This window comes from Arachis hypogaea, chromosome 18, assembly GCF_003086295.3.
Source record: "Arachis hypogaea cultivar Tifrunner chromosome 18, arahy.Tifrunner.gnm2.J5K5, whole genome shotgun sequence".
Classification (NCBI taxonomy): Eukaryota; Viridiplantae; Streptophyta; class Magnoliopsida; order Fabales; family Fabaceae; genus Arachis; species Arachis hypogaea.
In genome coordinates, this window is record NC_092053.1 from 51,264,974 (window position 1) to 51,277,799 (window position 12,826).

General features: G+C 35.2%; 1 protein-coding gene across 1 annotated transcript; it reads left to right on the plus strand.

Moving 5' to 3' along the window:
- The first annotated feature begins 8,615 nt into the window (after nt 1–8,615).
- Nucleotides 8,616–10,173, plus strand: LOC112770004 (uncharacterized). Its single transcript, XM_025814440.1, has 7 exons — nt 8,616–8,815; nt 8,926–9,061; nt 9,155–9,315; nt 9,411–9,525; nt 9,664–9,852; nt 9,944–10,039; nt 10,147–10,173. Exons 1-7 carry the CDS (start codon nt 8,616–8,618, stop codon nt 10,171–10,173), a joined length of 924 nt encoding a protein of 307 aa, XP_025670225.1.
- The last annotated feature ends 2,653 nt before the right edge of the window (nt 10,174–12,826 follow it).

Below are 12,826 nucleotides of genomic sequence, written 5' to 3' on the forward strand. Positions count from 1 at the left end.
TTATTTGAGGTATTTCAGTTTAATATTGCTTTCTCTTATTTACATTATTGTTATTCCCATCTGAAGACATTTTTATTCCAGTAGATTTACTTTCCTCCTTTTGGTCTTGGTTAAGAAATCAGTAACTCAGGAGTTATCAAACTCAAACATGAATGATAATTGTTATCTTTGTTAATTAAACTGAACTTCAATAATCCCAATCTTTTCTTAGGAAATAAGTAGGATTCGAAGATCAAACCAATTAATCCCTTGACCTTCCTTTATCTTGGTAAAGGTTAATAAAGTGGAATTAAGATTCAATTCTCACCATCATTTATAAAGATAACTAGGATAGGACCTCTAATTTCTCATACCTTGCCAAACGTTTATTTACAGTCATTTATTTGTTTTACTTGCCATTTAAATTACTTGCTCTTCATTTACTTTAATTGCTAATTAAACTATTCACTCCGCATTCTCAAAACCCCAATTTACAATCTCCATAACCAATAATAAGAACATACTTCCCTGCAGTTCCTTGAGAAGACGACCCAAGGTTTGAATACTTCGGTTATCAACTTATTTAGGGGTTTGTTACTTGAGACAACCAAAATGTTTGTACGAAGGGATTTCTGTTGGTTTAGAGACTATATCTACAACACGAATATTTTTATGAAATTCTTTACCGGTAAAAATTCTAACGTCACACGTGCAGGGACCTGTGCGGACGCACAGATGTGTGCATCCACACACATGCTGAATCCTGACTTGTGCGTATGCACAAGTACCTATGCATATGCACACTTAGACTTATGTCCATTATAGCAAATTGCATATCATTTTGAAGCCCCAGACGTTAGCTTTCCAATGCCGCTGAAACCGCCTCATTTGGACCTCTGTAGCTCAAGTTATGACCAATTTAGTACCCAGAGGTCAGGACGGACAGCTTTCCAAATCATTCCTTCCTTGAATTCTTCCACTTTGCATGCTTTCTTTCCTTTTTCTCAATCCATTCTTGCCTTCAAAACCTTAAATCAATCAAGAAAACATATCAAGGCATCGAATGGGAAAAAAGTTAATTAAAGTTGGCAATTTAAGCATGAAAAGCATATTTTTCACAATTAAGAACAATTAGGAAAGAATTCATAAAAGCATGCTATTTCAATGGATAAGTGCAAGAAAAGTCAATGAAATCCACCCAAATAGAGCAAATAAATACCATAAAATATAGATTCATCACATCCCCACACTTAAACAATAGCATGTCCTCATGCTATACCAAAGGAAGACAAGAAGGGGAATCAACATTTATTCAATGTAACTATCTAAATGCAACCTACCTATATGTATGTAACTATACTATCTAACTATCTATATGTTTTTAATTAGTCCAAATAAATCAATTTCCAAGAAAGCATCTATACACAATCAAGGGCTAAAACAATCATATGATCAAATCACATTCACAATTGAATTGAGTCATATAAAAGAATTTAACCAAACTTACAAGATGACAATGATCAAAGGTGAAAATATGGAATTGAGTAATTGAACCCTCATCGGATGTGTATATACACTCTAGTCGCTCAAAAGTGTTTAGGGTCAATCCACTCAATCCTCCTCTAATCCTGCTTTCTAAAGTTTGTTCTTCATCTAACCAATCAACAAAAATTTAATGTATATATGCAAAAATCATGAGGTCTTTTTAAGGTTGTAATGAGGCTAAGGGTAAAGGTAAGGATATACATATGGCTAAGTGAGCTTGCATTTGAATCTTTGATTAACCTAAGTTCCCACTAACATATACATACCCTATACAATTCTAATATAAAACTTAGCTACCCAAAATCTCACTTTTACATATATACACACACTTATGTATCAAATTCAATTCATCACATATGTATTGACTCTTATTGAGTTTCGCATTGGGGTAATTTTGTCCCCCTTTTCATTATTTTTTATTTATTATTTTTTTCTTTTTTTCTCTTTTTTTTTTTATTTTTTTTCTCAAGAACATAATATGTATACCAACATATCAATGCATATGGTTTTCGTAATATTACATGAGTATGCACCCCAAATTTCTAACATTTTTCAATAAGCATAAAACACATTTTCATCACCCAAAGTTTCCACATTTTCCCCACACTCAAACATCACACAATCTCACTAACTTAAGCTACTCAAAGATTCAAATAAAGGACATTTCATTGTTTTTAGCTTAAGGTTAATGGTGTGGCAAAATAAAAAAAACAAAAGGGGATTAAAAAGGCTGAAAGTGGCAAACAAAGGTAAATGAAAGGGTGGGCTGTTTGGGTTAAGTGAGCTATAAAAAAAGTGATGGCCTCAATCACATAAATGCATAAATATACATTAAATAATGGATATATATAATTAAACAAACCCAAGATTGCAATCATAGAGAAGAGTAACACACAAGAATGAAATAAGTGGTCAAATAATGTAACCATACAATAAGGCTCAAAAACTCACAAGTTGTATGTTCTTTAACTCAAAAACCATATTCCACAATGTATAAATAATGTAAGTTTCAAAAGATTTCAACTCAATTCAATTTGAATTTCAATGCCCTATATAAAAGTGAGCTTCTTCGAAATTTCATTAAATTGACTAACATTTATTCTCTATATATATATATATATATATATATATAATGTGATTGGATGAAAAATGTCAAAAATCTTAAGTTTAATTTCTAATTTCAATCAAACCAAAATAGCAAATATATAGGAAATCAAACTAAGTGCAATCATCATATCATCCCAAATCACAATCAAGACAAAAAACCAAAAAGAACATATGTACAAGCTAAAATTAAGAGTAAAATATCAAAATATACATAACGACTATATAATACTAAGTGCAAGGTGTTGAGAAAGAGAGATTTACGCCCTGAAATTGCGGATCTTCCCCCACGCTTAAACATTGCACGGTCCTCCGTGCATGCACTCAATCCGGGGGGTGAGGGTGAAGAACTAGGAGGCACCACCTTCAGCTGGTGGGCACCGGGGCTCCGGGTTGCTGTAGAAAACAAGAATTGAAGGAAAGGTTATAGTAGTGTGGTAAGATAAAAGACAATGTGCGTATTCTAAGTGTGCACGATTTAGAATACGACACATTGATCGGGCGGAACGGTAACCACATAATAAAAAAAATAGCATGTTCCTCAATTAAATAGCCTAGGGTGAAAGTAAAGAATAAACAAAACTTAAGGTACAAGCAACCCTAGGGAACCACAACTAAAGGGAATCAAGTGTATGAGAAATTGGATATTGAAGGAGTGTAAGTGAAAGCGCAAAATTAATAGAAAATGGCACAATTAACAATAACCAATTCAATGATGAAAAGTGACTACTTATTCATCCTTGGAAATAATGAAATAATCACATGTAAAAGGTGCTTGTTACAAAAAGTGACAAGTCTTGATAAGAATCAAGTTAAGTCAACTCAAAAAAATGTAAAGCATTAACAAGGAACAAATACCTTGTTATGTGATTATATTCACTTAAGAATCATGATGACTAAGTAGTTCAACTCAATTCACTAAAGTAAAAGTGCACAATTCATGATTAAGATGCCAAACAAGGAAATAGTCTAACACATATGGTAGATACAACACATGCATTAAACTTGCAATTCATCTAGGCAATCAAATAAAGACTTGATATATAGTGCACATATTCATTAAATCAAAATTCAAGCAATAAGCAACCCAATAATCATCAAGCAAGCACTTGCAACTTATTTAATTAACAAACAACTAAACCAAAACTAATATAATAACTAAAATAAAAGCGAGAAGCAAACAAAATGAACAAGAATAAGTAGAAAATAGGGTTAAAGAGAAGAACAAGAGAGGAGAGAAGAGAAGAAGAGAAGAAAAGAGGCATAGTGAGAAAACAGGGGCGTTCGCACGCAAAGGGTTGTGTGCGTGTGCACACTATGAGGAAAGGGGAAGGTGTGCGAGTGCACCCGCTATGCGAGCGCTCCTGGAAGTAGAGGAATCAGGGTATGTGCGTGTGCACAGGCATGTGTGCGTACACACTAGGCGAAAAAGGGAGAGTGTGCGAGTGCACACTCTATGCGAGCAGAGGGGCTGCCAAAGGTTGTGCGTGCACACGCACAGGTGGGGTTTTTTTTTTTGAGGAAAGGATCACATGTGTGCGCGCACACAAACACGCACAGGCTGTGCCAACGCTTCCACCAGAGTGGTTGCAAGTTGGCGTGTGGACGTACAAGCCTGTGCGGCCGCACATATAGTGCGAAAAAGGGCATGTGTGCGTACGCACAGGGACATGCGGACGCATAGGTCACAGAAAACAGGGAAACGCGCGCGCACAAGGCGTGCTGGCACTGCAAACACGGGGTACAAAGGCTTGTGGGCATACGCACAGTTGGGCGCGTACGCACAGGAAGTGAAAATTTGTTGTTGTGTGCGTGCGCACAAGGCTGTGAATTTGATTATCAAAATGGAATTGTCGTTATAAGTATAGTCCTAACCCAACAAATTGATCATCAATCAAATAATAAAGTCAATACAAAATAAAAACCGAGAGTATTTAGACTCCTGGGTCGTCTTCCCTAGGAGTTGCAATCAAGTGTACATTTATTGGCTATGAGAGAGCATGGGAAATTGGGAATGAAAGCAAGAGAGCAAGGGAATGTAAATAGCAAGGAAGCAAATAAACATGCAAGGAATTTAAATGGCAACTCGTGGCAAGAATTGGGGAGTTTAGGAGTCCTATCCTAGTTATGGACCACAACCATAGCAATTGTGTGGAATCAATCCAAATTAATCAATCCTCCTTGAGAATTAGTCAAAAGCATAATTGATCTCAATCCATAAGTCCTAGTCAAGTCACTAATTACTTAGTGAAAGATTAGCGTCAATGGAAACCAAACCAATTAACTATTCTCACACAATGCGGAATGGACATCTGCAACTCAATTCCACCCAAACATCCAATTTCTCAACCAAGAGTATGAAAACTAAATATGCAAGAAATTGAACATCAAAGCAATAAAAGTCAAGCAATAAAATGCAAGGAAAGGAAACTTAAAATGCAAGAAAACATCTTGGCAAGTAATTGAGGACTAAGGCTACCTATCCTAGCAATTGACCACAAACACATGATGATTATGAAGAGTTAATCCTACTTAGTCAACCTTACATCGAAGATAAGTCAAATAGGCATAGTTAATTTTAGTCCCTAAGTCCTATGTCAACACTAAAGGGTCACATAGAGTCAAGGGAAAGCAAATCAACTAACTACTCTAATGTATCAAATAAGAATGGACATCAATGACTCAAGGATCACCAAAGTCAACAATTTCAAACCAAGAGTATAGAAAAAATAAGTAAAAACTAAGCCAAGCATTTTATCAAACACTTGGTGTGCATGAGAATAAAATAATATTAAATTGCAATAAAATAAATTCTAAAACTACCAAAGCAAGAAAATGACAATAACAACTCAAGAAAGTAATAAATGAGCATAAAACATAAATTTGTATTAATTGAAATTAAAATGTTACAAGAGTGTCATAAAACATAAAATGACAAAATAAAGGAAATAGTAAGAGAAATGAAGAAGAACAAAGATGCAATAACAATAAATGACAAGAAAAAGTAAATGAAAATAAGAATTAAACATAGAAATTACAAGAAATTAAACTAAAGAACCCTAATTCTAGAGAGAGGGGGGAGCTTCTCACTCTAGAAACTAAGAGAAAATATCATAAAAATTAAACCTAATTGCCCCCTTCTCCAAGCTTCAATTTGGCTTGAAATAGCTTCAAAAATGAGTTGAATTGGGTTTTAGGGGCCCAAAAATCGCTGCCAGCGAGTTGCAATTGATGAGGTCACGTGCAGGGACCTGTGCGGATGCACAGATGTGTGCCTCCGCACACATGCTGAATCCTGACTTGTGCATACGCATAATTACCTGTGTGTACACACACTTATATTTATATGCACTATAGTAAATTGCATATCATTTTGAAGCCCTGGACGTTAGCTTTCCAATGCCACTGAAACCGCCTCATTTGGACCTCTGTAGCTCAAATTATGACAAATTTAGTACTGAGAGGTCAGGACGGACAGCTTTCCAAATCATTCCTTCCTTGAATTCTTCCACTTTGCATGCTTTTCTTCTGCTTTCTCAAGCCATTCTTGCCATTAAAACCTTAAATTACTCAAGCAAACATATCAAGGCATCGAATGAGAGAAAAGTGAATTAAAGTTGGAAATTTAAGTATGAAAAGCATATTTTTGACAATTAAGCACAATTAGGAAAGAATTCATAAAAGCATGCTATTTCAATGGATAAGTACAAGAAAAGTCAATGAAATCTACCGAAATAGAGCAAATAAGTACCATAAAATGTGGATTCATCACATATCCTACTGCCTTCTGATGGTCTTAATACAATGAGTAAGCTACATCACACTACAATATTTCCACAATCAGTATGCTATACATAACTACTCCAATAACAATAATCATTCAAATCATAAAAACTAATTTAACTAATTTAATTCAACCATTAAATTTAAAAACTAATTTAATTGGTGACAAATACTAATTTAATTACGAATTCTAATTCAAAGTATAAAACATCTATAGCAACTCTAAACTAATATAAGACAAATTCAACCTTACCTCTAAGAAATCTATCCTGACTAGCAAGTCATAGCCTTATCTAGCCTTCTCAATAGCTTTGTCTAACATATACCAAAAATCCTACTTTATCTATCCTTACCTATAATTACATCAATACTATCACAATCATTTTAAAACTAATACATTAAGATTGAACTTTTACTCTGATTGAAAATCAATAGGAATTTTAAACACTAACCTATTCATTTATACATCCAACAATATGAGCAACACTATCAAATCGGTAGAGACGCTGCCTTTCATTCCTCTTTTCCATCTATCATGGACACTTCTTTTAGACACCACATGCTAGATTTTCGTTAGATTCTTTGAAGAAAAATAGGGTGGAGAGGTTGGAATGATAAATCAAAGTGACAAAAATTAAAATATATAAGCATGTATCATGGTATGTCGGTTTAACTCAAAATCTATCTTTTATTATTATAAAGTTGGAAAGTCCCCAACAGTGGACTACTACCCAGCCCATCGACACTTGCTTTTAACTTCACTATTACATCTATTTCTAAAATTCTAAAACTAAATTGGGGAAGAAAATGATTTATCGATTTAGGTTATTTCTTTTTAACCTTTGGTTGAAACATTACACCAGGCGCTGGAATTGGGGAAAATGGGGAGACGAGATGTCAACTAGGTGCATTAGCATAATGCGACTTTTTTCTACGATGTTAGGCTACGGCAATCTCGAGACGAGGTACATTAGCGTAATGCGACTTCTTGATTGAGTGATAAGAGAAATGTTAGCTTCTGATTGGCAGATGACGGTGAGCCATAGATCCAGAGATAAAAATCCGAGGTATAGTATAATTAAATCTTTTAAATTGGTTTTAACTTTCAAATCTGGTGCTCTTTTCATTCTTTTTAAGAGAGTGGTGTTTAGGGTTTGGATTCCGAATAGTGTTCTTTGTATCGTCTATATATTCTATTCAAATTGGATTTGCGAATATATGTCCGATTCAAATTCCATAGCTTTTAAAAAAAACATCTTTTGTATACTTGATAGAGCTGTGCCTTCCTGTGTTTTGCTATGGCTCTCATGAATCCTGTTGGTGCTTTGAATAAAAAAGTGGATGCTATTATAGATATCAACCCAATGAAGCTGGCTTAGACTCTGAAAGTCGGGATTATGCGCCTGTACGAGTTTCCTAGCAAGTGGAACCCAAGAGAGATTTACAGCATGGAGTTGGTGATTCAAGATGAAAGGGTCAATTACTAAACCTTAGACTTTTCTAATTAGATTCACTTTGGATTTTTTATCCATTATGGTTTATTCTATTTGCTTTTTTTGGCGGAGGGTGATCGTATACACTGTTCCATCCCGTAGTCAAATATGGTGGTATTTAGGACCTTGATTCGTGAGCATGAACTTTATGCAATAAAAAAATTTATTGTTCAAGTAATAGGATAATTTGTGCGAACAACTAGCCACAAGTATAAATTGAGCTTTTATACCAAGACCTCTGTTAGTTTGCTTCCCAGCGACAATTTTCTATTTAATTCTTTTCAGTTTATCTCATATGAGAAGATTGAGGCAATGGTTGGTGTGAACAAGAACCATTTGCTGGGTAAATCAAGTTACTGATTATTTATTTTGTTCATTCTTTTAACGTTAGTGTATCATGTTGGTTACTTATTTGGTTAAATTTGTATGTATCTTTAAGAATCTCTTTACTCTTTGGGTTGCTTTGTGTACTCTTTTGTAGACTGTATGGGTCATGTCGTAGGAAGAGAGGACGTTACACCATTGGTTACAAAATCAGGAGAGGAAAGTAAATGCATTAAACTACACTTGGAAGATCTAGAGTCCGTTTCCTATTTATTTTCAATTCTTTTTTTGGTTTTATGATTTACCATTGATTTATCATTTGGGTGGGCTTTGTTTACATTGTTTGTCCTTATATTTTGTTCCACTTAAAAAATTAGGAAAAATATCATGAAGTGCACCCTCTTTGGTGACTTGGTTGACAAAGCCCTTGGCTTATTTGATAAAGATGATGGTCAGCCTATTATCTTGGTGGCACAATTCTTTAAGCCTAATTTCTATCTCAATAAGGTCAATGATCAAAATAGCCTTTATGCCTCTTACCTGTTTTTTAACCCTGAGATCCCCAATGTTCTTGCATTCAAGAATAGGTGTGTTGAAGATCCGTAGTCTGTCTTCACTTAACGGGCTCCCTTATTTCATTAATTTCACTATAATATTTTCGTAAGATTGTTTACTTATTTTATCTCATGTGCTTCAGGTTAATAAAGAGAGGTGATCTAAAGGCTCAGTGTATTAATTATATACAGAGCCATCCCGTAAATTCAATTAGTGATGAGTTGCATGGTGGTTCCTTACTAATCACTACTATTGAGGAAGTCTTGGACAAAACAAATGTAAGCTTCTCTATTGTTGATTTTTTTCAACCATGGTGTGCTTTGTTCATGTGGGTCTACTACGTACTAGCGTTATTGTGTTTTTTTGTGCAGGAAGCTTCATGTTGGATAATAGCCACTGTGGTTTCTATTGAAGTTGGTGGAAATGATTGGTATTATGATTTGTGCAAGAGTTCTCCCAGAAAGGTGAAGGAGAATAAAGGTTGTTATTCGTGTGAGCATTGCGGTAAAGTTGGTTTCAATGCTCCTCTGAGGTAGAGACCTTCCAACTTAAAAAGGCTTAATACATTTAAGTTGTTTTAGGGTATTGCTCACTTTTCTAATGTATTCCATAATACATTTTTAATAGGTATCATCTTCATGTTATTACTACTGATGGTACTGTTTGTATTGGCCTAATCATTTGGAAGCAAGAGGCAAAACTGGGTGTTGGAAAGTTTGCAAGAAAAGTCAAAGACCTCAGTGTAATTTTTTAATATTTGTATAGAAAATGATTTAGTACCTCAGTGTAAGTTGTTTAATATTTGTGTGGAAAATGATTTATGTACTAAATCATTAGAGAGCAATGAATAATGAACTGATTCTTTTTTCCTAATATTTAGAGAGGAGAAAATGTGGCATGCTATCCCAAAGTTTTGGATAGCATTATAAACAAGAAATTTCTGTTTAAATTGTCCATTATGAAAAAAAATCTCACCTCAATCGATCAAGTGTATAATGTAGTTAAGATCAGTGATGATGACACACTCATAGCCCTTTATGAGTCCCAGTCTTGCTCTATAGATATGGTGGTGTGTTTTATGTCTTTTAATTGTTATGTTGTTTAGTATTTGCTTTGTTATTGTAGTGATCACACTGTTTTTCTTAATAACTACCTCTTAGGGAGTTGACCAAAGTGTTTCCAATCTATTGCCTGCATTCTTTACTAATGAGGTTGAGTCTGATGTACATTCTGCTGCAGTTGTGTCTTTATCTAAGGTTTGTATATCATATGAAACATGCATAGAGCATCTGCTATGAGCAAATTTTATCAATCCCTCCCTCTTAAGATCTGCCTTTTTTGAGATGTGTTGCTACGCATGTAGGATTCAGGTTCGGAGAGCATTTTTTAGTACGGTCTTGAAACGCCTTGCAAGGGTGTTGTGGCTGATTCAAATGCAGGTGCTTCTATTGGTAGGGTGTATAGTCCAGATATTTAGGGCTCTACAACCAAGCCATTGAAAGGTCGTGCTGGGAAAATGAAGCTTGAGTAGTTAGTAACATAGGCTTCAGTTAATGGGGAATCCGAGGAAGGAATTTCCAGCTTAGTTGAAAATGCTCTTTTTTTATGTACTTTTTGCTTTAATGTCAACTTTAGTTGTTTTCTGCACGAGCACCTATTTGGAAGTTTATTGTAAGAACTCTATATATATATGTCAATTATAGTTTGATGCATCTTCTGTAAACAAAGTTTATAAATAGATAGTTTATTAGAGAATGGTTAGTCCTTAGGTTGATCACATTTTTTGTAACCTACCTTTGGAAACATATAAATACTCATTCCTTAGATTTTGATTATTTAAGCTGATTTGTTTCATTTAAGCTGATATTGGGCGATAACAACTCTTAAATAACAAGAACCTGGGTTAATAATGAAGTCATGCCATTTCATTGTACAAATTGGAGTCTAAAATTTTTAGGATCTTGATTCGTGAGCATGAACTTTATTATTATAAGGAATTTTATTTTTCAAGCGGTAGAACAATCTGTGCGAACAACTAGTGTAAGAACCCGCATTTTCACGTAAAACCGTTTCAATAAAATAATCTTAGTGCCCGGAATAGATTCAAAATTTAGAAGTTTTAATTTGAAAATAAAAATGTGAAATTTGATTTCAGTGAATTATCTGAGTTGGAAAATGTACTTCCTTCGAAATGTTTTTGTAAAAATGCGTACTGGCGCTTGAGCCAGTAATATCGACTCTAGTCTGTCCAGTACTGTGTATTTTTAGAAAATAATATTTAGAAAATTGACTTATTGTTTTGAAAGGAGAAAAATAATTTAGAATCGAAAATCGGACACTAATCTTAAAGGTTTTGGCCCAAAGTGGGCCAAATGGACCAAAAATGCTAACGGGTTGGACCGGGTGCAAACCAGATCCAAGGTCCAACATATATAAGTGAGTAAATGAGCCAAGGAAGCTCATTTTAGCACAAAGAGAGAGAGAGAGAGAGAGTTCGGTTAGAGTGAAGAGAGGAAGAAGAGAGAGTGCTCTTTTCACCTCCACCTTCCGGGAGACATAACTTTTGATCCGGAGCTCCGATTGACGAGCCGTTTATGGCCACACGAAGCTCTCAACAAGCTCTTTCTTTCTATCTAAGATTTTCTGGTAAGAAATCTCTGTTCACTCTCCAGTTTCGTGCCCTATCTGTTCACACCCAAAAATATTTTTAGACGTGTGCGAACGCACAGGTCTGTGTGTACCCACAGAAAGCAAAATCTTTAGGGTGGGGGTGCATGCACAACGTGTGCTAGTACTGCCACCAGTGTGCCATTCCCAACGCATGCTTGCGCACAAGCTTGTGCGTACGCACAGCTCGTAATCCTTCGTTGGTATCGCATGCGCACAGGGCGTGCTGGCGCTGCCACCAGCAGCCCTGTCTTCGCGTGTGCGTACGCACAAGCCTGTGCGTGCGCACAGGACCAAATTCTCACCAAGTGTGCATGCGCACAGGGCTGTGCGTGCGCACACAAACCAGAAATCACAAATTCTGCCAAAGTTGCAGAATTCAGATTTTTGGCTCGGACTTCCAACGATCATATCTCCTTCCACAAAATTCAAATTTCAACCAAATTAAAACCATTTTAAAACTTATGAAATTATCTTTTCATTGATATAAAAATCATTAAATTTCGAAAACAAAAGCTCAAGATATGATCCATTGAAGTTCATCAAAATCTCAATTTTACCAAAACTTATAAACTCCCCATTTTTAAACATACATTTACCAATTCCATATAAAATCAACCCAAAACTCATCCATTCCGACATCAATCATTTCCAAACATTTTTCGATCAACAATCCACCAATTTCACCATATTTAACCAAACTTCAATTTAACAAGTTTCACCTCATAATCAACATTTCACATCTCAACCTCCAAATAATTATCCATAATTCATCAATCACCACACACACACACACACACACACACACACACACACACACACACACACACACACACACACACACACACACACACACACACACACACACACACACACACACACACACACACACACACACACATATATATATATATATATATATATATATATATATATATATCCTCACATATAAATATCATAGATCAAATCATTCTCATCAACAAGAGTCTCAACTCTATCAACAATCCAACATTTTAATCCATGTTGCATACATCATTACATGTTTAAACAACCAATACAATCAATCACCATCAATTCAACCATCATTCATACATATTTTACTCAATTCAAATTATCCAACAACTACATCAACATTTCAAATCCCTATCCTAGGGTCACTAGCCTACGTTTTCACACCACATTACATTTTAGATACAGGAAACCGAAACCATACCTTGGCCGATTCCCGTTCCACTCGTAACACTTAGATTTCCACCTTTCAAGATTCCCAAAGCCTCAATAACAGATTTCCAAGCACCAAGTTCCTTTCCAAGCTTTCCAAAACCACCAATCAAGCTCCAAAACACATATACATAAAGCCTAAGCCATAATATCAC

Excerpts from the sequence above, each read along its gene's own strand:
- LOC112770004 (XM_025814440.1), top strand. The coding sequence starts at position 8,616 with ATGAAGTGCACCCTCTTTGGTGACTTGGTTGACAAAGCCCTTGGCTTA. Across the intron at positions 8,816-8,925 it reads GTTCTTGCATTCAAGAATAG|GTTAATAAAGAGAGGTGATC; the intron begins GTGTGTTGAAGA and ends CATGTGCTTCAG. Across the intron at positions 9,526-9,663 it reads GAAAAGTCAAAGACCTCAGT|AGAGGAGAAAATGTGGCATG; the intron begins GTAATTTTTTAA and ends CCTAATATTTAG.